The 25,685-nt window shown below is 42.9% G+C and overlaps 2 protein-coding genes across 3 annotated transcripts; both read left to right on the forward strand.

The window, feature by feature from the left end:
* Nucleotides 1-724: 724 nt before the first annotated feature.
* eif2s3 (eukaryotic translation initiation factor 2, subunit 3 gamma) lies at nt 725-10,533 on the forward strand. The gene is made up of 12 exons (XM_048267053.1): nt 725-833; nt 1,520-1,583; nt 1,845-1,972; nt 2,088-2,209; nt 2,329-2,423; nt 3,118-3,276; nt 5,638-5,772; nt 5,878-5,972; nt 6,398-6,542; nt 7,160-7,329; nt 9,488-9,660; nt 10,153-10,533. Exons 1-12 carry the CDS (start codon nt 765-767, stop codon nt 10,214-10,216), a joined length of 1,419 nt encoding a protein of 472 aa, XP_048123010.1. The 5' UTR covers nt 725-764; the 3' UTR covers nt 10,217-10,533.
* An 849-nt stretch (nt 10,534-11,382) lies between these two features.
* zfx (zinc finger protein X-linked) lies at nt 11,383-25,645 on the forward strand. Of its 2 annotated transcripts, XM_048266592.1 has the most exons (8): nt 11,383-11,924; nt 12,950-13,046; nt 13,431-13,736; nt 14,247-14,399; nt 21,441-21,578; nt 22,094-22,228; nt 22,609-22,758; nt 22,862-25,645. In XM_048266592.1, exons 2-8 carry the CDS (start codon nt 12,983-12,985, stop codon nt 24,160-24,162), a joined length of 2,247 nt encoding a protein of 748 aa, XP_048122549.1. In that variant the 5' UTR covers nt 11,383-11,924; nt 12,950-12,982; the 3' UTR covers nt 24,163-25,645. The 2 variants fall into 2 exon arrangements, with proteins under 2 accessions (XP_048122549.1, XP_048122550.1); XM_048266593.1 differs by lacking the exon at nt 22,094-22,228.
* The last annotated feature ends 40 nt before the right edge of the window (nt 25,646-25,685 follow it).

The following is a 25,685-nucleotide window of genomic DNA, read 5'->3' on the forward strand; positions in this document are numbered from 1 at the left end:
GGGAAAAAACGTAATAATAATTCAGTTGTCTCTTCCACCTTTGGCACAACATTTAACACAGATTTTTGGCCATTATTTTAAAGGCTCTCATTATCTTTGTGCAATGGTTATTTTCCCTTCCACCCATGAAAGCATTGTATCCAACATTGGATAAGAGTCTCATAAATCATGGCCTGCTTGGTGTAGGCTACCTATCATAATAGCAAATTATTGCAAGATAGTAGTCTATTTTTTGTCACAATAAAAAAAAAATGTAATACAACCTAAGTGTAGACTACTCCTTACCTATTCCTAGGTCCATGGGCTGTCTCAGTCAAGTTGAAAAACTACAAATGCAATGTGTGTGACGTATTTGTATAGGAGAAGGACCCGTAAAAGTTTGCGCAGGTTTTTGTTTGAAATGTGTCTAAACTCTAAAGAAAACGCGTGTTCTTCGTGGGACTTACCATTTTAACCATATAATACTTTATGCAGCTACCTTAAGATTTATAAATAGTTATTAGTTCCTAAACAAGCACCATTTTTACATATTTGCTTGGAGCTCAGGATTGCATCATCCGTGCCTGCGCTCTTCTGTTTTTAGTGTCTGTTAAAAACAAAACTGTATGATTTTAAAACGGCAAAGAACTTCAAATGTCTCAATAATTTAATGAAATTCTGGAATAAAATAGATGTTTCTCGTCGTTACAGCAACTAATTAAAATAACTAAAGCAAGCAGCCAGGCGATTTATTTGGACTACTTTAATTCCTTTTTCCGTTCAAGATGGCGGGTGACGAGTCTGGAGTAACGCTGGGCCAGCCACATCTAGCGAAACAAGACCTTGGTAGTTTAGTAAGTGTATATTTTATTTATCTAACAAATTGAAATGTGTCTTGGATTCGGCATAATTGTTTCTTGCTGTGTGAATGTATTCGTTTAGGGGCTAGACTGGTACCTCGCATGCCGGTAGCACATGATACTAGTGATGGAGCTTGTGAGGACCCCATTGATAAAAAGCTTTGGATGGTGTCAAGCTATGTCCACGACTGGCTACACCAGTTGAGCTGTAGCATATGCGCTTTGTTTTGGAATAATCAACAATTGTATTCTGTGTTGTCGTATGTGAAGTATCTATTTCACTACAAATGAAGTGAAACAATATAGCCACATCCATTTCCCCCATAAGATCAGTCGTGTCTAGCTAGGTAACGTTAACGTTAGCGAAGGCGTCAACGTGAGTAACAATATGTTCGACAGCTAACGTTACTCCTATAAATGACATCTCTATATTGTTTTGAATGATTTGTCATTTTTTTATGATAATGTTGGTAAGGTTGTTTGTGTAGATGACATTTTGATTAGCTGGTATTCTAAATAGAGGGGTTTCATATGACGGTGACACCCGACAGTCATGTATGCTCTTGTTCCATGTGTAGTATCAAGACTTAGTAACGTTAGTCAAAACAGCCAAACAGCGGATATTCTGGTGTGTATTTACAATGTTGATTCAATTTTCTTCATTATTGTTTCTTATTTAGGATGTGAGCACACTGACTCCGCTATCCCCCGAGGTCATTAGCAGACAGGCCACCATCAATATTGGTGAGATACTAAGCAACATTTTGGTAATTCAAAGTAACGAGTAATATGGACTTTGATAGAATGTTGTTCTCTGTGTTCACTGAGCTACAACGATTTGAATTTGCTAGTACTTTAAAACAATCTTGATTAACTAACTATTAGCCATATTTGATTGCTTTCTTTTCTAACATTCATTGTATGTGCAAACTGTCACTGCACAGACAGTAATATTTCCTGTTTTGTGATGTTAAGCAGTGGCTAACCGTGGTTGTCATTACCCAGGTACTATTGGTCATGTGGCTCACGGGAAGTCTACTGTGGTGAAGGCCATCTCGGGTGTCCACACCGTCAGGTTCAAAAATGAGCTCGAGAGGAATATCACCATCAAATTGGGATATGCCAACGCTAAGGTTAGTGCAGAAGCCACTTCAGTGATAAGTCGTGCATGTGGTGTAAGAAAGAATGCACTGCATCAGTGCAGCTTACTTAAAAAGTAAATAACATGCCATTTGTTTCCCATTTTAGGTCTACAAACTGGATGACCCCAGCTGCCCTCGGCCTGAGTGTTACAGGTCATGTGGAAGCAGCACACCTGATGAATTCCCCACAGACATTTCTGGCACTAAAGGCTACTTTAAACTTGTCAGGTAGGATTGTCATAGAAGTCTACTCTCACGGAAAGATGAGTTTTTTTTTTTTTTTTTTTTTTTTTTTTTTTTTTTATTAATTAGGTCTGCTCTAATGTGCTCTGTGTGGTCTCTTTCAGACATGTTTCATTTGTAGACTGTCCTGGTCACGACATTCTGATGGCCACTATGTTGAACGGTGCAGCTGTCATGGATGCTGCTCTTCTTCTAATTGGTGAGCTTTATATTTACATCACGCTTATGTCAGAATTTCTCTTGATGACAACTGAATTAGATCTAAAAAAAAAAAATGTCATATTCAATATTAATGGCGTTCTGGGCTTTCCTCTTCATCATTTACCTGCATAACTCTGACATCCATTCAGTTAATCATGGGACTGGGACACTGTATTGCACATTAGCTTTAATGGGGTTTTCCAGTTGAGTGTGGATGAGGGGAGCTGTGCTGTAACACCACGCTCAGGTCTAAGTGCCAACACGGACCCCGGTTTGAATCTGACCTGTTGTAATATCCAGATTCCCCCCATTCTCTCTCTCTCTCACTCATTTTCTGGTACTCTTCAGTTTCATATCTAAATAAAGGAATTGGTAAATGGATGTTGCAATTTTCAAATCGTTACAATTTCATGCCTCACATTCAGACATTGACACACACTCATACACCAATGGCAGAGGCTGCCATGCAAGACACAAAACATGTATATCGGGAGCTCTTTGGGGTTCAGAATCTTGCGCAAGAACACTTTAGCAGGCTCAGGAGGAGCCTTGCTCAAACTGAATGGCTCCTCCGAACTTCCTGAACCACCGCTGCAAAAGGCACTAAAAATACATTGGAAGAAAATAAAGTGCCCTGTGAGCATTGTCTGTCATTCATGAACAAGTTGGTGACAAGTCGGTCTTCTTTTTAGCGGGGAATGAATCCTGCCCACAGCCTCAGACATCAGAACATCTGGCTGCCATCGAGATCATGAAGCTGAAACACATCCTGATCCTGCAGAATAAGATTGACCTGGTAAAGGAGAGCCAGGCCAAGGAGCAGTACGAGCAGATTCTGGCCTTTGTGCAAGGTATGTCCGTCTGTTTGCTCATTATCTGGTGTGGGTCAGGACTGGTAGTGAGTTTGGGTCCGTCTGCTTGCTCATTATCAGGTGTGGGTCAGGACTGGTAGTGGGTTTGGGTCCGTCTGTTTGCTCATCGTCAGGTGTGGGTCAGGACTGGTGGTGGTGGTGGGTTTGGGTCCGTCTGCTTGCTCATTATCAGGTGTGGGTCAGGACTGGTAGTGGGTTTGGGTCCGTCTGTTTGCTCATCATCAGGTGTGGGTCAGGACTGGTGGTGGGTTTGGGGTGTTCTGGAGAGCATGGAGGTTATTTTCCGATTTCAAAAGGGATGAACTAGTACAGCGCTAATTAACTAACTCTGATGAGACCAATGCTTGTATTAGTGTAGGCTAGTTACTGTGACAAAATTGTCACTTGTCATGCAGTGATGTCTGTTTGAAGGTCAGCTGATGAATGGGATTCCAGCCTTCCTCAGTTTTTAGAATTTAGTCAGTATTGATAACTGATGCAATGAGTGAGTCAACTTTCATTTGACAGTATGTGGTTTTGTTACACCAACCTCTGGCTTCTGCTCTGGCGTCAGGGCGAGTTGTCCTCAGGCTCTTTTGTTTCAATTGTTTTCCTAATCTGCCATGTTGTTGTGTAAATCCGTTGAGCCTGCGCATCGCTTGTTTAACGGAGGACTGGAGGCTATCTGAAATGGCTTAGAACTGGAAATGAAGGAAGTCCACTACCGCAGGGATGTTCAGCCAGTGGCCCGCCCCAGTGGCCCACTAGTGATCTGCGGAGCCGTTGAGCCTGGCTCCTGACCACCAGTGGCCACCGTTGAGTTTGAGTTGAGAATTTGCACTCAATCACCTAGTTTTTGTCCAGTTTTAATGCAATCTAAATGGCTGGAAATTACAGGTGAATATTAGAGATTTGTGTCGTGGCAGTCATCGTGTATACAGGTGAATATTGGAGATTTGTGTTGTGGCAGTCATAGTGTATACAGGTGAATATCGGAAATTAGTGTCGTGGCAGTCATTGTGTATTATTACAGATGCATATTGAAGATTTGTGTCTTGGCAGTTGTAGTGTATTATTATTTTTGTGTCATGTTTCTGTCGTGCTCTATCGTGCACACGACGCAAGGTGGTTCAAAGCGCAACGCAAGGTGTATTCTTATCTTACACCCAGTCAGTGACGGATTTTGCGCTATGCCCTCCACTTTTATTAAACCTTACGCCCAGGGGTGTGGTAATTAGCAACATAAGTTGTGGTCTGGTGCATGATCCAAAATTCCAAGAAATAATAGAATAACCAAGAAAAACCTGGTCTATAGCTAAAGGCGCATATAAAGCACAGCTGACTTATCAGCACAGCTGATTATGTTTGGATAGAAATGAATAACATTTAGTTCTAAGGGAAGTTGAGCAACACCCAATTTCCGACGGCTTTCAAAGCAGTCTAGTCTTGAATTTCAGTGTCAATCAAAAGAGAAAGCAGCTAAGATCAATATGTTGCATGGCAACAGGAAAGGCGTGCCTTGCCAGTCTTCAAGGGCTTTCAACCAGTTATATACGGTCAATGGCTTTAAACCAAGCTTATTTTTGCAGTCATCTGTTTCTCAATGTATTGATTATTGTGTTGTCTATAGCATTTCATAAAATGGTCAAAAATAGCTGTTTCCCAAAGCCCAAGATGTCCTAATATATTTGTCGTCATCTCATAGATATTCAGTTTACATTCAGAGTTAAGAAACCAGAACATGTATAGCTTAATGCCTGTGCAGATTACACAAAAATCTTGCCGATTTTTGTCATGATTTTGTCGTAGCAGTCAAATTTTCAGTGTCGTGCCGGAATATGAAAGGTCCGGAATGACGCCAAAGGAGGAACGTGCCTTGTAACGTGACGTATTCAACGACCGGCGATTTATTGTCTGTGACGTTCCATGACCAAAAATCTAACATGTTAGAATTTTTGAGGAATCTCCTACGACTCCACGCGATGGGTAGGCTACAATAGGCTACCTGATCTTGTAATGTGGCCAATCTCCTGACCAAGATGTTTCAAGAATTTTTTTGTTCTCTGATTGCCTAGTCTGACATGGTCAATCGTATAAGACCATCGGTGAAGACAAAAATATGTAATCTGCGTAGACCATAAGAACATTAAATTATTTTTTTTCTTCTTGGCACTGCAATTTATTTAATAATTGACAACTAATTGATTACTTGTTGCAGCATAAAGTTATTTAAAGTTCTAAAACTTCATTTTTACATACTTAAATTTGTTTAGTTTGAACCTTAATTATCTTGTCGGTTCAGTTTTTTTACTTCAAGTTGTGGTTGTAAGATTAACATAAAATGCCTCCCATCCTTTTCAGGCACTGTGGCAGAGGGAGCCCCCATAATTCCAATTTCTGCACAGCTCAAGTACAACATTGAGGTGGTTTGTGAGTACATTGTGAAGAAGATTCCTGTGCCTGTTCGGGACTTCATCTCTGAGCCCCGCCTAATTGGTAAACACTCATCATGCCAGTCTTATTCCTGCTTGTGTTTATGTTGTTGTGTGTAAACGGTATGCTGTTTGCAGTCGGTATCAAGCAAGGCTTTTCATTTTGCAGTCATCCGATCCTTTGATGTCAACAAACCCGGCTGTGAAGTAGATGACCTGAAAGGGGGTGTGGCCGGTGGAAGTATTCTGAAAGGAGTGCTGAAGGTAATAATAATAATAATAATAATAATAGGTGAAGGCACTAAAGTGTTATTTCAGCTAATCTGGTTTAGTTTTAGTAAATGCTTCTTTTCCCCATGCTCTCCTTCCTTTCAGATTATCATCTTATCTCCCTAACATTAACACATTTCTAGGGGTGCACCTGAATCTCTACTGTGGTATGCATTTGGCCGTGTAAGGCCTGCTAGCGTAATGACACGTTAGGTTTATAGGAAGTGGGCAAGTTTTGCTTGGCTACGGTATGGCGTAGGTGTCTCCTTTCCTGTTGAGGAGTGAATTCTTTTCCTGGCTCCTTCTAAAACTCTATGTGAAAAATCTATAGTTTCAGTCTATGGGAATGATCCCTGAGGGTAATTGTCACATCATAGTCCGGAATGTTCTAATCACATATTTGTGACCGTACTCAACAGGTGGGACAGGAGATCGAGGTCAGGCCTGGTATCGTCTCAAAGGACCATGAAGGCAAGCTGATGTGCAAGCCCATCTTCTCCAAGATTGTGTCCCTTTTTGCAGAACACAACGACCTTCAGTATGCTGTGCCTGGTGGCCTGATTGGTATGTGTTTTATTGTATGCTGTGCCTGGTGGCCTGATTAGTATGTGTTTGAATTACTTGTCTGTCTGTGCCATCCTTGATACTTGAAAGCATCTTATGTCATTGCATCCATTATGTTCTGTTTTTTTTTTTATTGATTTTTTTCAAAATCGTTGACTTACATCATCAATGTATCATGTTAAATAGTTGTGTTCTCAGTATTGACAAAAAAAAAATCATGAGTATGACCTTAACCATAGGGCAATTCCACGGAAAATGGACTTTTTGTCACATCCATAACGCCAGTGAAATGCCTTGGCATTTGTATGATGTGAATGATAACATCATTTTTTGTGCATTTTTCTTATGTACATTCTTCAGCCAAAAATAGCAAATGCTCAAATTTCTTGTAATCATTCACATCATACCATACCATCACATTTTATTGCCGTTATGGATGTTACAAAAACCATAATTTTCCATGGAATTGCCTCATAATCGAGCCGCCCTGATCCTGTCTGCAGACTTTATTGTCGTTGCCGTGCTCTTAACAGTAAAGTGCTTTAACCTGCAGTTCAGATTATTGTTGGATGCCCCCTGCTGACACTGATTCTCAACACTTGTTTTGCGTCCCCAAGGCGTGGGCACTAAGATCGACCCAACACTGTGCAGAGCTGACCGCATGGTGGGGCAGGTCCTGGGTGCCGTCGGAGCATTGCCCGAGATCTTCACCGAGCTCGAGATCTCGTACTTCCTGCTGCGACGGCTACTGGGCGTGCGCACTGAAGGGGACAAGAAGGCGGCCAAGGTGAGCGTCGAGACTCTCACAGGAAAACTGTGCCAATGCAAGCGCCTGTCAGTGAAATTGCGGTATGACAAATGAGCAAAGACTGCTCTCAACATCAACCATGGCGATGCATTGCGTTCTGTAGATGGCCGTAGACGGCCATATTTGCAGATAAATGTCACTTGTTCAACTCGTTTATGCTTGGAATTAGTGTTAGTGAGAAATAGACGTTGTACATTCTAAATAAGTCCTTAAACACCAAAACATTGAAATGATGTGTGAGCCAATTATCTAATGATAGCAAGCTAACTACCCTCCACTACCAGCTAATGGTGGTGACTGGTTGTTGACCTGTCAATCTGGCTTCAGTGTATAAACACCCCTGACTGTCTGCAAAACCTACGGCAAGCGTTAACTCTGTATCGTTTGAGACTCAGAAGGCATATCTCATGGAAATGTGCCCTCCATTGATTGAATCACTCAGGAGGAAGAGCGCCAGCAGGGTTTTGGGAGAGACCTGGGTCAGGCCAAGGTTGCGGTCACTACGTCTCTGTGTTCTTTGGTGAAACACCGAGCCCCAAACTGCTTGAAATAGGATTTTTAAGGATGACCTGTGGCGGCAGTACAGCATCACTAGATAAATGCAATTACATTTTCAGTATGCTACTACTTTCTGTAACACTTTTGTTTGCTGTTAACAGTTGGATGGGTTATGCAAAGAATGTTTTGGCTAAATCCATTTTAGTTTAATTTTTATTGTTGGATAGTACCCAGATAGTAAAATCAGATCTGCAGATATCGGACAGAGATGTTCACAAGTCATTTTTTGGAAGTCTGAAGTCTTTGAGGGGCAAGAGTGGATGTAGACTTGTGACAGGCAACGTATCAAGTATGCTTTAATGGAGCTAGCTTCATTTTGTTGATCTTCTGCTACTCAACACATCCCTCTAGCCCTCGGACCTGGTGAAATATTAACCTAAGTCTGTCGCATCATATGGCCAACTAAAAAGATGCAATCTGCCTGTTCCCAGCATCAGCCCGACACTTTGCAATGGTTTGCTTGTTACCTGTGACTATAGTTTAAGTTTATGGTCTCTTTCACATTAGCAAGCGACTGACCTATCTGGATGCGTTTTGAGATGCCTGATGAAATTCAATGTTGTTGAACCGGCATCATTTATCCCTTTCATGTAGCACACCTTGCATGTAGCTGTTCTCTTATTTCATGCGTTATTTGCTTATGCATGTGTGAAGTTGCACATTATGGCAAAGGGAACATACAGCTCCTCATATGTTTCCCCAACGTATATGCACCAATAAAATAAAATACAAATACATGAACAAATTTAGATCTAAAAAAGCAATAGATGAAAAGCATGAAATGGATGAAAAGCATGAAATGCAGGTTGTTCACCAGTCTCGAAGCTGGAGTCTGAGTTAACTCTAAAGTCTTTTGAGGTGGACTCGCAAGTCAAGTATGAAGTCGCTGTTTGAGCGATTTAAGTGACTCGACTCGAGTCCCTGAGATCGGATTGCCGCTGATGACTCGCCGCTTCTAGGTCTCTGGACCACTATCGACTATAACTTAACTTCAACTAAAAAATAGAAAATAATTCACTGTTATTAAAAATGAATGAAGAAATACAGCTAAACAAATGAAAACCGACGTGCATTGACCACAAGTGGCAACCCACCAGTGGACCGCTGGACAACTGCTCCCTGCAGGTCGACAGTGGTCCACCGGCAGGTTGCTATCTGGGATTTTGAGCACCTCAGACCAGTGGTCCACCGGCAGGTTGCTATCTGGGATTTTGAGCACCTCAGACCAGTGGTCCACCGGCAGGTTGCTATCTGGGATTTTGAGCACCAGACCAGTGGTCCACCGGCAGGTTGCTATCTGGGATTTTGAGCACCTCAGACCAGTGGTCCACCGGCAGGTTGCTATCTGGGATTTTGAGCACCAGACCAGTGGTCCACCGGCAGGTTGCTATCTGGGATTTTGAGCACCAGACCAGTGGTCCACCGGTAGGTTGCTATCTGGGATTTTGAGCACCTCAGACCGTTTGGTTCCAATGCCTTATTGTATGTGACAAAACTGTTGTTTGTGAAAACGTGTGGGTTAATCCCTGTGGACTTTCAACAAAGTATCACCCCCCCTTCCCCCCTTTTTGGGCTACAGGTTCAGAAGCTGTCAAAGAACGAGGTGCTGATGGTCAACATAGGATCTCTGTCGACTGGCGGTCGCGTGAGCGCAGTGAAGGCTGATCTGGCCAAGATTGTGCTCACAAACCCTGTATGCACAGAAGTAGGAGAGAAGATTGCCCTGAGTCGCAGAGTGGAGAAACACTGGCGGTGAGTGAATCCATTTGTAAAACAGTTTTGGTTCATCAGAATGGACTCCACTTGTTCTCCTTACACACTGTGTTGTTTTACACGTGACTTGTCAGTGGGGAAAGCTTATTAATAATTAAGCTTTTAAGACCAGTGCACATTTTTCTGATATCCTACAGTGGCTGAGTGACATTTGATTGAGTTGACATATTCAAAATTAAGAGACCACTGCAAATTTGAATATGACCGTCAACTCATTCGAATGTCTCTCAGCAACCGTAGGATGACATCAGAAAAATGTACAGTGGTCTCATAATTGTTTTCCAGAGCTGTATGCATGTAGCAGTTTATAGAACTGCTGCATAAAGCTTGTACATCATGTGTAAGTCTATGTATCTAAATTAGTGACTGCCTGACTTTTTCTACATGCCAAGTGCCACCTTTCCTGAAAGAAGAGTTTTGTGTGCGTCATGCTCTACCTGTGCTGATGAAACGAATTTGATTGTCTTCCAGTTTGATCGGTTGGGGACAAATCAGGAGGGGAGTGACCATAACACCCACAGTGGACGACGACTGAGACGTCTGCTGAGAGAGTGTGTGTGTGTGTGCGCGCATTGGAAGGCTTTTGTCCCCCATCAACGAGACAACATGCTTATTAAACCATTTTACTACACCATGCAGCCAGTGAGCTGCAGAGTTCAGGGCAAAGGGAGGGAGCTGATCTCTCAAGAGGGGAGAGAGGGGGGAAGGTCTTGTGTTGAGATGAAATGTGATCTTGATGGCAAGACTGGCCTGATTTCTACATGCTACCCAAAGCTAATGGCAGGGTTTCACAGGTTTGACAACTATAGTGAACATCTTTCAATTATATCTAATAAAATGTTTTGGATCAAATGCCTCTTTGTGTTCATACTTCATACAACTGATGACATACAAACTCTTTTCACAATCAAGTTCCACATACCAAGTAATGGAACACAGACCAAGTAAATTGACATGGTCCATGGATGCTTTTCCTGTTAGAAATGAAAATTATGGAAATGGATGAGAGACTCATTACTGGCAATAATTTATGAGCTAAAGCAAAAGGTTTTGAAATATATCTTCATGGGTGCATCTTCTCTGAAGAATGGAACAGGACAGAACCTGGAAGAAGTTGTATTTAGGTTGAAGTGCATCTAATAACACATTTGATATATTTGAAATATTTTATTATTTCACAGCTATAGTGATTTTTTTTTCTAGTGTGAGTACGGTAAAACACTTCACCATGAAAACAATTCCATTCACAGGATCATTTTGGAATTCAATCATCTGCATACTGAATCTTGATGGGGTACTAATGCATTTACAAACAGATTGAAAGCCATAAAATTAACAAAAAAAATTTAAAAAGTAATTCTCTCAACTTAAGGCACCTCTGCATACGTATTTTTTCCTTTTTGCAGCGCTCAGCGTAAAACCCACATCGTTTCTATTAAATTTGAATAAATCAAAGGTTGCTTTCACAAACGGTGCATGTGCATTCGCTTATTAAATGCATTGTAATCAGACACCGAAACATAATTGCAGTTTCACAGGTTAACTTGCAGGTTTATAACATCAGTAACTTAACGTTAGTTGTACTATAAAGATCCGTTACGAATATAAATACAATTACATGCATGCGTTGACAGAAACATAAATACACATGGTACATGTCTGGGAATATTATAGTGTTTCATAATATAATACACAATTGCATTTTAGTGACTGTGCCAGCGTCTGAACGTTCCCTCGCATCTCACAGCTAACGTTAGCGCGCAAGCTAGCTAATAAATGAAAACTAGCTAATCATTGCGTCGGGCATCGTTCAGCATTTATGTGCCGTAGTGTCCACGATACCGGTTGACGTTAAAATGCATTTGGATACCTTCAATAAAAACGAAACACTTAAATCGCAAACATATCGTTCTTTATATCCAGTTTTAACCGACACCGAAACAAATTCCACCGTGGCCTGTTCGAGGAACTAATGCCAGCTGCTCCACAGCCCCCTTCCGCATTTTCCTGCGGCTCTAAGACTGTGACGTGTTGTGCTGACGGCGGCCTAGATGCTGGAGGAGCTGGGGGCTGCATCGTATCTTTGTGCATCAGTGGAGCTCCGAAAAGCTCGGCCCCTCCCTCCCGGAGCCTCAGCGGCCCGCCCTGCTTACACAATCCCCCGTCTGAGTCCTGCCCGAGTCTGGTGAACCTGTACGGCCTGTGGAACCGCGAAAATACAGGCCGCAAATTACCAAAATCTGGTAAGCATGCGAACTTGGTGTAATGCAGTGTTCATGTTAACTTGTTTGTAAGCCACGTCGAAAGGATTGCGTTTTCGCTACCGATGTACATTTGTTATTTTTTTTTAATCGAAAGAGAGAAAGTCGAGACGCGGGCCCTTGTTTGCAGGCAGCCCAGGCCTCAGGAGGCCGCAGCTAGGCCGTGAGGAGGATATGGAGATTCTTCGAATTTTGTGTTATGCTTTGTAGTTAGCTATTTACTCGTTATCGGTTGTTCATTGTTTGTGAATTCACTACTGCAGTGTTTTTGAAACATATATCAGGCTAATGGCGAATTTGAATAAAATCGCCATTACTTGAAATACGGTGTTGCTAAAGGGTGGCGCTCGTGTCGTGTTTTGGTGTTGTGAACTCGATTGTCAGGAGGTGGGGATTAAGCGCCATGTTAGCTCTGGTGTTACGCATTTTTGCGAATAAAAAGAGAGGAGGGTCCGCACCAACAGTGCTAGCGTGGTGTAGTAGCTATAGTTAATGGGCGGAGCAGTTCCTCGTCGGGTCTATGTTTACTATTATGCCTTGTTGCAACATTGTTATGTTATAGAGCAATGTAATCCAAAAATGTACACGGAAGTGCACTCATATATTAATGTACATAGGCATTTAATAGCACTTCTGTGATGAGCAAAAAGCAAAAGTTTAACCTAGAGCCTTTTCACGTTTTTACATTAAAGTTGGGGATTTTGCTAAATTATGCACTGCAAACCTATATCTTCACAGAATGTCCACCATTTAATAATAAATATGATTTGCAATAAAGTGTCTTTCTATCTATCTATCTATCTATCTATCTATCTTGTATGTGTCTGTTAAGTGAAAGTTTAGTCAAAAATGCGAAGACATTGTAGCTAACCCTGTGTCACATTTTTGGAGAGCATAGTGAATGCTTTTGTTTTTACGCTGTTTGCTGTTCTCAGTGTATCTACAAACCTTAATCATCCACCATGTTTATTTATACATATTGTGTATTTGTCTTACATTTACAACAGGACAACACCCAACACAGATGAGGAGGAAAGACAATGGATGAAGTGACTGCTCTCTCCATCCATTCTCAAGAGCCCAAGATCATCTTTCATGGATCAGGTAATCTTTTGTGGGTCAGTTTTTGGAAAATCTCTGTAGTTGACAACTTTGTTTGCGGTGATGCAGGCTTTGCTAGTTTAGTGATTTAATGATAACCCTGGGTAAGTTAACTCAGAGTAAGTGGCAAACCTCCTACAACAAGAGCCCTATGGCATTGTTTTGTTAGGAGAATGAAGCCATACAGCTCTTCTATTAGGAGGTTTTACCACTGACTCGTAGTTAACTTACCCAGGTTTGTCACTAAACCACGTACTTGGAATACCCCTCTGGTCATAATTAAAGCTATCATCGAGTCGTCCACTTGCCACCCCTACACACACACACACACACACACACACACAGAAAGTAAATCAGCTCTCGCCCTGATCTTGGTCGGTCCCTCAGGTGGCGATGGCGAGGATGATGATGGGGTGGTGGTGGAGCTGCAGGAGACCGTCCTGGTGTCGGACATCGAGGGCGAGGGCATGACTGTGCACAGCTTTGCTCCCGAGGAGCTTGTGATCCAGGATGCCATCGAGGATGTGGTCGCCGAGTACGTGCAGTGTACCGAGGATGACGGGCTGGAGTCGGCCATCGCAGTGGAGACATGCGACATGTCGCCCGACGGAGTGGCGCTCGAGGACGAGGGGCTGCAAATGGACGACAAGCCGGATCAGGAGGACGGATGTGGAGATTATCTGATGATTTCATGTAGGTGAAAATACTTTGTTTCCGTCTCACCACTCTCTGCTGTTGTTTACTTGGGCATTGGCCCTGTTTTGCAATGTTGCAACAGCCTAGCGAATAGTGGAAGGCAGAGTCCAGCTTGGCATGCCATTTATCTGGACGGATGACAGACCATGGTATAGGGCAACACAGGGAAAGTCACACCAGGATACCAAGTTACAACTTAATCACTGGACAGGTGCACAATATTCACACAATTGCATAATTATATTCACACTCACGCTCAGACTGCAGTATGGGGTCTCTCATTCGACAGCAACAAACTCTCAACCGAAAACCCCCCATTGCTGCAGTATATTTATCATAAGAAAACCCTGTCAAGGTTTGACTTTGTACCTTGTGGTGATGTTTAGATCTGGCCTTATTGGTAGAAGTGTAACTACTCTACGGAGGAGAAATGCTGAAGTTGATGTATGTAATTTACTGTAGTTCCCTCATAATGGGGCTATGTTCACACGTTTGGTCCTTCTGCAGTGGACGAAGCGGGCAAGATGGTGACGGGCGATGGGGAGAAGGTCACCATGGAGACGGCGTTGGCGGAGCAGGACGGGGAGGATAAGGACGAAGATGGCCAGGAGGTCATCAAGGTGTACATCTTCAAAGCTGACTCGGGGGAGGAAGACCTCGGTAAGATCTGAACCATTCCTGTTTCCATGACTACTAAAGATAGCCGTGTACAGCACCTGCAATAATGAATTCCTTAATAGGGTGGAAAAGTAGTTTTGTCATTAGGTTTGTGCTGCAGTTCATGCTTTTGAAGTGCTTGTGTGGTTAGCTTGTGTAATGAAGGCGAACTGAGCTAGCATGCTAGTTGCCCGTGTAAATCCTCACACCCCTAACCTTAAGAACGCTTCTAACCGCTGAGTTGGAAGACTGGGCTTTTAGCTCAGTGGTTAGAGCGCTCGACTCCCATGCCGGTGTGTGTGGAGGTGTGCGGGTTCGAGGGCCGTGAGCGGCGGACGAATTGCGACCTCGGTTACACTTGGAATGAGCTGGTGGACATGGTTTGAAGACATTTTGACATGAAATAGTAGGACAAGCACAGGAGTTACTAACACATTTGATGAAGTCTGCTAAATTTAAGTGTAGCAGAATCAGAACCTTCATTAATGTCATTAGTAACGCCTCGGCCTGTCACATATAATCTCAAAGATGGCTACGGTGAATAAGGGCCATATGCACTTTCCAGCTTCCTTAAACTCTCTGACATATTGAAAGCTATACAGATAAGAAATTTTTTTTTTTTTAACAAATTTAGGAAGGCTAAAGATGAGCAGATATTTAGTGAGTATAAGAAACAAAGAAATGAGCTGAACCGAATGATTAAGAAAGCCAAGACAGGGTTTTTCAATGACAAGATAGAGGAGAATAGGAACAACCCTAGAAAGTTATGGAAGGCAATAAAACTATTAGGATACAGCAACAGAGTGAAGACAAAATCTTTCAACCTGAGTTTGGAAATAGGAGGTACTGTTATATCTGACAAATTAAAAGTAACAAATAGTTTAAACAAATATTTTACAACCATAGCCAACACTTTGGTGAATATGTTGCCCAGTCAATCAGGGCTCTATGGGGAAAGTCATGTGCAGGATTTTTATCAAAAGAAGGGAGTCCAAGCAGATATGTTTTCCCTTGTAAAAGTAACAAATGAAAACATTCTAAGTAAGCTTAAAAATCTCAATCCTAGCAAAGCAACAGGTCTTGATAATATTCCCACAAGATTCATACGAGATGCTGCAGAAACTATTTCTCCTTGCATAACACATATTACCAACCTGTCCATAGAACTAAGTAAGTTTCCAATTGAGTTCAAAGGGGCGAGAGTAACTTTCAAATGAAAAAGGGAAGCAAAGTAGATCATGGAAACTATCGTCCCGTATCCATCTTATGTTATCTGTCAAGTCATTGAAAGGGTTGTTCATGAGCAAATAGATAACTACTTATCATCACACAATCTTTTGTACGAATTCCAGTCAGGATTTAGAAAATCTCATTCTACAGACACTTGCTTACTTTACTTAACAGATTACATTAAAAACAAGTGGATGAAGGGAAATACTGTGGCATGGTTATGTTGGAGCGTCTGACACTGTGAACCACTGAATTCTTTTAGTCAAACTTAGAGCCTTGGGTTTTAATTCTGCATCTCTACGTTGGATCCAGTCTTATTTGGGGGATAGGGAACAAGTGGTAGATGTGAGTGGTACTATATCAACTCCTCTTCCACTTACATGTGGGGTCCCCCAGGGAAGCATCCTAGGCCCGTTATTTTTTCTGCTGTACATAAATGACATGAAGTCAGCATGTGATTGCAATCTGTATCTTTACGCGGATGATTCAGCTCTTTTAGTGTCTCATCGCAATAAAGCAGAGGTAGAGAAATTACTTAGTTCAGAACTTCAGAAAGTCAGCATTTGGTTATCTGAAAACAAATTGTCTCTTCATCTTGGTAAAACTGAATCAATACTATTTGGATCAAATGATAAGCTAAGGAAGTCACCAGGATTCAGTGTGGTAGTTGGTGATTCTGAAATAACAACTAAGGAATCAGTAACTTACTTAGGCTGCATACTTGATAATAAATTATCTGGGGAGTGCATGGCTCTAAAAGTTCTGTCTAAAGTAAATCAGAAAATAACATTTCTCGAGATTCTTGCTGGGGTCCTAATACAATGCCACTTTGATTATGCCTGCACTTCATGGTACACAACCATTCCTAAGATTTTCAAACAGAAGCTGCAGACATCACAAAACAAATTAGTGAGGCTTATTCTTAAACTACACCCATACACATACCTCAACCCGGCTCATTTTAGTAGTCTTAAGTGGCTCAAAGTAGAGGATAGAGTAACATATATAAATATAGCTGCAAGCAGCAATGTGGGGGCCAAGCAGTTGAGCAAGAGTTGTCATGGCAACCCAATGTTGTTACATTATACACACACCCAATTAACCCCCCATCCCACACAGACACACATACACAGATAAACCTCCTCTCCCACACACCCCAATAGCCCCCCACACATACGCATACCTCAAACATCACCAAATGTATTGTGCATCCTCAGGTTGTAGTCACAAGTCCACATACCAAGTTTGGTGTCGATACGAGAAAGTGTTGATAATTATAGTGCCTCTAGTGGTCAAATGTCAGTAAATATATTGGAGCGTCTTCAGGATGTGGTCCCGAGTCCTTGTACCAAGTTTGGTGTCGATACGAGAAAGTGTCGCAAATTATAGCACCCCTAGTGGTCAAACGTCGCAAAATTGATTGTGCATCCTCAGGATGTTGTCACAAGTCCACATACCAAGTTTGGTGTCTATACGAGAAAGTGTTGATAATTATAGCACCCCTAGTGGTCAAAAGTCACCAAATTTATTGTGCATCCTCAGGTTGTAGTCACGAGTCCACATACCAAGTTTGGTGTTGATACGAGAAAGTTTTGCAAATTATAGCACCCCTACTGGTCAAAGGTTGCTAAAATTATTGTCTGTCCTCAGGATGAGGTCCCAAGTCCATATACTAAGTTTATTTTCAATATGTGAAAGCATTGCTGAAATATGAGCCCACTTCTTGTAATTATAGCGCCACCTATAGGTCAAATGTATTGAGCCTCCTCCTTATTGGGTCCTGAGACCCTGTACTGAGTTTGGTGTTGATACGCGAAAGCCTTGCTGAGATCACTTCACTTCCTGTTTGGCAGCTTTGCCGCCAAACGTGATTGGTCGTCACAGGCAACCGGTTTTGAATATGTCTCCAAAAAGCAATGCATTTATGAGTCAAGGTCTGACGATCATCTGCGTCAAGTTTCGTGAAAATCAGAGAAACTTTGTGACCTTTGATGCCTTTTAAGTGTTTTTGATGACATCCAACATGGCGGTTGGATCATTTATGTTGACGTCACATGTTGGCATGTGGCGGCCTAAGGACCTCTCAAGGTATTAACAGATATCACTAATATGCTTTAATTCTAAACACATGACCCGTTACAGGCTAAAACTTAATTTTGGTAATTATAGCGCCACCTATAGGTCAAAAGTCATCAAATGTATTGAGCCTCCTCCTTATTGGGTCCTGAGACCCTGTACTGAGTTTGGTGTTGATACGCGAAAGCCTTGCTGAGATCACTTCACTTCCTGTTTGGCGGCTTTGCCGCCAAACGTGATTGGTCGTCACAGGCAACCGGTTTTGAATATGTCTCCAAAAAGCAATGCATTTATGAGTCAAGGTCTGACGATCATCTGCGTCAAGTTTCGTGAAAATCAGAGAAACTTTGTGACCTTTGATGCCTTTTAAGTGTTTTTGATGACATCCAACATGGCGGTTGGATCATTTATGTTGACGTCACATGTTGGCATGTGGCGGCCTAAGGACCTCTCAAGGTATTAACAGATATCACTAATATGCTTTAATTCTAAACACATGACCCGTTACAGGCTAAAACTTAATTTTGGTAATTATAGCGCCACCTATAGGTCAAAAGTCATCACATTTATTGAGCCTCCTCCTAATTGGGTCCTGAGACCCTGTACTGAGTTTGGTGTTGATACGCGAAAGCCTTGCTGAGATTAGTGTTAATTTCGTCAGACGAGACGAGAGGAAATATGTTAGTCAACAACCTTTTTTTTTCATGACTAAGACGAGACGATGACGAGACAGCAGTAATGTCCTGAAACACTGACTAAGACTATCTTAAGATGCATTATTGTTGACCGAAAAAAGACCGAGACTAAAATGTTTTGCATGAAATAAAAACTAAGATAAAATCTCTCTTCATTTTCATCTACAAAATGAGAAGACAGAATATCTAGCTGTTACGTTTTCAAAATATTCCGAATGAGTTCATACGCAACAGCTTTCCTGTAGGCTAGTCTACGTGCTGTTGCTGCAACCCTGTGGCTGCAACACGAAACTACATGGAACAAGAACACTGGAGATTTCTGCCAGAGTTAGCAAGCTAACTACCTAAGCTGTATGCCACAATGCTATATACCCAGAAGTTGAAGCTTCTCTCATACAAATTAACATCCCCCAGAATGTCCATACGAAAATGTTCATCATGTAATGTCAACTATTTAACTAGTTAGACTGATGATGCAAAGTTTGCTAGCAAGTAAGCTAATATGGAAAGTTCGCTAGCAAGTTAGCTATGGCTAAGATGGAGAGTCTGTTTGGGGAACGTGTTGTGTTTACGATATAAGCCATCTAGCGAGGCGGAGTAAAACATTAATACTTTGGTCTACGACAGTGTTTCTCAAACTTTTTCAGTTTCAGGACCACTTAACTAACCCTAGCTAAAAAAAAAAAAAAAAAAAGATTATACCTTCTTCAACAGTAGCCTATAATTAGTCTACACTATAGGCCTACTCACTGAACCACTTTGCTTATTGTGTGGATTCATACTGTATGATTTAAACTGGCATATCTTACATAGACAGTGTTGCAGAACTGTTTTTACATACAAGTTGGTTCAATATTGCAAACAACTCATCTATATTATATTTTACCACGCCTGCTCGCTGGACCACTTGGGATAGCTTTATGGACCACCAGTGATTCCCGGACCACACTTTGAGAAACACTGGTCTACTTTAATATGACAGTGGTCCATTCAAATCTTTTTACATCTATGGTCAAATCCCAGCCGAGCTATAACTGTAGCTCGACTTACCTGTGCATGTAAACATACTGACTGACAAAAAATCAGAATGAGTAATTATAACAGACGAGTAGCCCTGTGGACACACAATATTGTTGGAAAATTGAGATGTGTGAAACACTATTTGACTCAAATGGTAATCAGAAATAATTTGTTATAAAAAAAAAGACTAAAATGTGTTGACTAAAACTGACTAAGACTAAGATACCTTTAGTTTTCTTTTGACTAAAACTAGACTAAAATGACGAGACTTTTAGTCGACTAAAACTTGACTAACAAAAATTATATTTGAATGACTAAATATGACAAAGACTAAAAAGGACATTTCGTCACAAGACTAGGACTAAATTAAAAATAGGTGACAAAATTAACACTAGCTGAGATCACTTCACTTCCTGTTTGGCGGCTTTGCCGCCAAACTTGATTGGTCACGACGGGCGATGGGTTTTGAATATGGCTCCAAAAAGCAATGCATTTGTGAGTCATGGTCTGAAGATCATCTGCGTCAAGTTTCGTGAAAATCGGACGAACTTTTTAACCTTTGATGACTTTTAAGTGTTTTTGATGAAATACAATATGGCGGAAGATCCAACATGGCGGAAATTGACGTCATGGGGTGCGTTGAGTTCGGTCTCATCCAAGGATTCCAAATATACCTTAATATTGAAAATGTGATGTACGGTAAATGCATAGATGCAATTCAACATTTGAAACGTTGGTGGCGCTAGAGCACTCCAGGTGCAGACATCAAACTTTGATAAATTAAAGATATGACTGTACCGAATCAATGTGCCAAATTTCTCAACTTTTTACTGTACAGTTCAATGGCAAATGAGCGTTTCGTTATAATAATAATAATAAGAAGAAGAAGAATACGTAGAATCACTATGGGTTGCCTCGCAGCTTCGCTGCTTGGCCCCCAAAAATGTGTATGGTACATAGAATAATTAAAAACAAAGTAGCTACATATCTTTGTAATTATTTTTCTCAGGTAAATGCTGCTCACAGTTACTCAACAAGGGGTAGTACCACTGACTTTGTTCTATGTAGATTTAAAAGTTGCATGGGTAAGGGCTCTTTTCTGTATTCAGCAGCCATCATATGGAATAGGTTACCAGCAGCAGTAAAGTCAACAGACAATACTGATCATTTTAAGGCATCCCTAAAGAGCTGGCTGAGCAGTAGACCGTAGTATGGTTATTAGAGTTACATGCACTGTATGTACTGAGCAGTAAACAGTAGTATGGTTATTAGAGTTACATGCACTGTATGTACTGAGCAGTAGACAGTAGTATGGTTATTAGAGTTGCATGCACTGTATGTACTGAGCAGTAGACAGTAGTATGGTTATTAGAGTTACATGCACTGTATGTACTGAGCAGTAGACAGTAGTATGGTTAGTAGAGTTACATGCACTGTATGTACTGAGCAGTAGTATGGTTATTAGAGTTACATGCACTGTATGTACTGAGCAGTAGACAGTAGTATGGTTATTAGAGTTGCATGCACTGTATGTACTGCACTTCCTTCTCTGTTTTATGTTGTATGTCTGGGGATGCCTGGTCCTTCTCTGTTTTATGTTGTATGTCTGGGGATGCCTGGTCCTTCTCTGTTTTATGTTGTATGTCTGGGGATGCCTGGTCCTTCTCTGTTTTATGTTGTATGTCTGGGGATGCCTGGTCCTCTCTATGTTGCCTTGTTTTATTTTTGTTTTATTCCTCCACATACCACCAACATAATTACATTCACTTTAAGACGTATGCCTTCACCACATGCCTACACCTGCAAACACTGACACACACCACCAAATGCACACATCTTAAGGACCACAATGGAAATAAGCCCTGTGGCTTTATTGTGTTTATCCTTTTGACTGATAATTGTACAAAGTCATTTTATTTATTTATTTATTCATATAAGCATCATCCTTTGTACAAAATTCATCATGTCAATAAAGAATTTCAATCAATCAATCAAACAGCCCCTTCTGTTTCCTTACCCACAGGCGGGACCGTGGACATCGATGAGAGCGAGCTGGATGTTGATGAAGGTGTGGAGCTGGTGGACTCGGCCGGCCTTCCTATCAGGGAGAAAATGGTGTACATGTCTGTCGGAGATGCCCATCAAACTCAGGATGAGATCAGTAAGTGCCGCTCACATCTTTGACCTCTACGACATTAAGCTGATATCTGACACATTTAGGGCAACGTTGGTTCTGTCACTGTATTGCCCAGCAGATTGTACGGTTTGTCGCCATTACTAGATGACCTCCAGAAGATCTAGTAACAGGAAGGCTGCTCCGGGCAGGTAACTGAGGCATTCTGTTTGCGTAGCATCAACTAGTGTCCACTGTAATCTAGACTACACTAGATCGCGGTGCGTATGTTGGGGGAAAAAATAGTCCAGTCTTCTAAAACTATTGTTACGCTACGTGAACGGAGTGCTTCAGTTGCAGATCCGGTGTAGGCCGGGCCCGAGAGCTACTAATCTGTTTTACGAGCCCGTGTCAGATATTCAGAGAACTGACCAGTTTATCTCTCCAGCTGCAATGTAGACTTACGCAGCGACTGTAACTGCATGACCAGTAACAGATAGACATGACCGACTTGACCAGAGGGAGGGTCACAAAGGAGCACCCCTGTTCTGTGTCTTTGACAGATGTGGCAAAGATTTCGGATGAGGTTTACATGGAGGTGGTGGTGGGAGGAGAGGAGGCGGGGAGTCACCAGCGCTCGTTCGACAGCGCCTCGCTGAGCAAGGAGTTCATGCCAGTGGCGTGGGCTGCGGCCTGTGGTCAGTTAGGAGCATGCGTTCGCTCATCAACAAACAACCAGCTCATTCATCCTTTTAAGCACGCTTGTTAGCGGCTGAAATGTAAAGGGGCATGTGGGTTTGGGATGAATATTGGAAGTTTGGCTTTAAGAAAGTATTGGAACTAAGTATTGGAACTAAGAAAGTAATTAAACGTTTTAAGAACTGTTAACCCTTTGTATAAAAAAAAAAACAACTTGGGAAGAAATAAATAATCGCCTGTGTTTAGAACACTCTTGACCCCTGTGGCCGTATTTAAATGGTCAACCATTGAATTACTAGTGAGTAAGTTGGGCCTGCGGGGTCAGTGGACTCCAGGTCACTCCTGCATGGTGTAACTTTGGCTGGACATCTGCTTTCAGGTGGTGAGGAGAGTGAGACCTGCGAGACGAGGAACGGGGCAGCCAGCGCTCTGCTCCACATTGAGGAGTCGGATGTTCTCGAGAAGATCCACCGCCAGCGGAGCAAAAACAAGAACCGAAAGCGCTCGGAGCTTCATCACGTTCAGACAGGTACACTCTTCCCCTGGAATGCTCTGAAATAACTCGCTCTACCTGACACGGAACATACCACTCACCTCCTCCCGTGTCTCTCTCTGTCTCCCGCTCTGTCCAGCCATCATCATTGGGCCGTACGGTCAACCACTGACCGTCTACCCCTGCATGCTCTGCGGCAAAAAGTTCAAGTCGCGCGGCTTCCTGAAGCGCCACACCAAGAACCACCACCAGGACTCAATCAACCGCAAGAAGTACCAGTGCACGGACTGCGACTTCACCACCAACAAGAAGGTCAGCCTCCACAACCACATGGAGATCCACGCACTCAGCAGCAACGCGGCGGTGGCGGCGCCCTTCGAGTGCGAGATCTGCGGCAAGGAGTTCAGCCAGCAGGCGGCGCTCTTCTCCCACCGGCTGCAGCACCACCACCGCGAGCCCAAGCTCCAGATCTCGCCGCCCGCCACCACCAAGATGCACAAGTGCAAGTTCTGCGACTACGAGACGGCCGAGCAAGGGCTGCTCAACCGCCACTTGCTGGCCGTGCACAGCAAGAACTTCCCGCACATCTGCGTGGAGTGCGGCAAGGGCTTCCGGCACCCGTCGGAGCTCAAAAAGCACATGCGCACGCACACGGGCGAGAAGCCGTACGCCTGCCACTACTGCGACTACAAGTCGGCCGACTCGTCCAACCTGAAGACGCACGTGAAGACCAAGCACAGCAAGGAGATGCCGTTCAAGTGCGACCGCTGCTTCCAGACGTTCGCCGAGATGGAGGAGCTGGTGCAGCACGGCGTGACGCACGAGGAGGCCAAATCGCACCAGTGCCCGCACTGCGGCCACAAGAGCTCCAACTCCAGCGACCTTAAGCGCCACGTCATCTCGGTGCACACCAAAGACTACCCGCACAAGTGCACCATCTGCGGCAAGGGCTTCCACCGGCCGTCGGAGCTCAAGAAGCACTCCATCTCCCACCGCGTTCGCCGGCTGCACAAGTGTCGCCACTGCAGCTTCAAGATCGCCGACCCGTTCGTGCTCAGCAGGCACATCCTGTCGGTACACACCAAGGAGCAGAAGGCGCTGTCCGACAAGCAGGCGGCCGGCACAGCGGCGAGCCTGGCCGCGGCTTCGGCCAAAAGGACCTTTGGGGTGGCGGCGCCGGCGACTCTGTCGTCGGGGCCCAAGAAGGCCTTCTCGGCCGGGGCGGCCGTGATGAAGGGCCCCCGGGAGCGCCGCGTCTACCAGTGCCAGTACTGCGAGTACAGCACGGGCGACGCGTCTGGGTTCAAGCGCCACGTCATCTCCATCCACACCAAGGACTACCCGCACCGCTGCGAATACTGCTCCAAAGGCTTCCGACGGCCCTCGGAAAAGAACCAGCACATTATGAGGCATCACAAGGACCTGGTGTCTCCAGAATGAACTGACGATGTAAATGCCTTGCGTTTAAGGGAAGGGGGGGAGGGGGTGGGGAGAGACTAACCGCCACCACTATGCTGATTCCCAGCCAAGCCGCTGGAAGAACATCAGCTTCCCTGTGGGTCAGTGTTTGAAGCAGCCCAGCCATCACACTGCTTTGTTTGGTCCCTGTTGAAATTGCTGTTAAGTGCTACGTTAGGACTCTGAAATGGAAAGCTTCCACAGAGCATGAACTTGGCTTATCTGTGAGGCAAAGACTGAGGTGTCGGAGCCAGAACTATTTCCTGTTTGTTGAACGTTACAAGTGGTTTTGTTTTCCTCGATTTAGTTTTTTTTTATATAAATATATAAATTCTTTTCCATCAATGCTCTGCAATGTGCTGGCTCAAGTGTGAATGAAATGTAAAACGAATGTGCCGGATATAAGTTGCTTTGACTTCTAATGCCTTCAGCAAAATACACGGCACTCAAGGAAAGAGTTCCATCATGCAGCCTAAGTTCATTATTTTTAGTAATTATGTTCACTAACAGTATTTGGACATGATGTATCTGCCATTTCACTTAGACAATCATGGGAAAGACTTTTTCAGTCACATACACACACACATAAACTCGAAATGGAAGTTTTAAGAGGCCGGACTATCCACTTATTTAGACCTTTAACTTTTGAATTAGTCGTGTCTCTATTCTGAAAGCAGATCGAGAGTTCCAGTAAAGGCCTGAGCTCTCTGTATTTTCAGTTTTATTGTATGTAAGGTTTTCATTTGATGTCTAAACACTTCCACTTCTGCCTTTCCACTTGGCTGCTGTTTTCATTTTCCTGGTGTCATGGACTCATCTTGTGATGACGAGGTGTTGTGCGTTTCTCAATGTGGATGTGTGCTGGCGTGCTCCAACAATGAGAATCATCCTCACTCTACCTGCGGTGCTAGTGATGTTTTTGTTTAAGAGAGTCTAACAGAGAATAATTAGTTTGGACAAAATTAGAAACGTATATAAGGCTGGTTACTCCTGAAGGACATGGTATAACACTATTGCTTTGACCTGACCGCTATTTAAATTAGTCTTCTTGCCCTCGCTGCAGAGGGAGAAGTGCTATGTTGTCCGTTTAACCAGCAGCACAGGCACAGGGCCAAATGTAGCCTTGAAAGGTGGAAGACGCAGTTCAATGAGATTACAGTACTGCGGGTTGTTCATGGTACCTTTGACTCCCCCTAACCGATGTCACTAACCCCGATCACAGTTGAATGGTCGCTCAACAATAACATCTTTCAGACCCTACTATGGCCACCTGTGGTTACTGTTTTCATTTTGTTTGCATTGTCAAGGGGAACATGAGTATATATTAGCATTTTTTTGTATGCAAAGTTTCACTTACAACTATTGTTGATGTAAAACATTTTAACAGAGCTAAAGAAATATGTTGTGTAATTGTATTGGAGGTAATTGTAATAGCAAAACGAGTATTAAACAGCAGAAGATTTTTGCCTGTTTCACTATGGTTTCCTTTTCTAGAAGTTGTTTAT

The sequence above is a fragment of the Alosa alosa genome, chromosome 16, assembly GCF_017589495.1.
Source record: "Alosa alosa isolate M-15738 ecotype Scorff River chromosome 16, AALO_Geno_1.1, whole genome shotgun sequence".
In the NCBI taxonomy this organism is placed as follows: Eukaryota; Metazoa; Chordata; class Actinopteri; order Clupeiformes; family Clupeidae; genus Alosa; species Alosa alosa.

Coding starts and splice junctions, on each gene's coding strand:
- eif2s3 (XM_048267053.1), top strand. CDS start 765: ATGGCGGGTGACGAGTCTGGAGTAACGCTGGGCCAGCCACATCTAGCG. Junction 1,973..2,087: donor TGGGATATGCCAACGCTAAG/GTTAGTGCAGAA, acceptor TTCCCATTTTAG/GTCTACAAACTGGATGACCC. Junction 5,773..5,877: donor CTCTGAGCCCCGCCTAATTG/GTAAACACTCAT, acceptor TTCATTTTGCAG/TCATCCGATCCTTTGATGTC.
- zfx (XM_048266592.1), top strand. CDS start 12,983: ATGGATGAAGTGACTGCTCTCTCCATCCATTCTCAAGAGCCCAAGATC. Junction 14,400..21,440: donor CTCGGGGGAGGAAGACCTCG/GTAAGATCTGAA, acceptor CCTTACCCACAG/GCGGGACCGTGGACATCGAT. Junction 22,229..22,608: donor GGCGTGGGCTGCGGCCTGTG/GTCAGTTAGGAG, acceptor ATCTGCTTTCAG/GTGGTGAGGAGAGTGAGACC.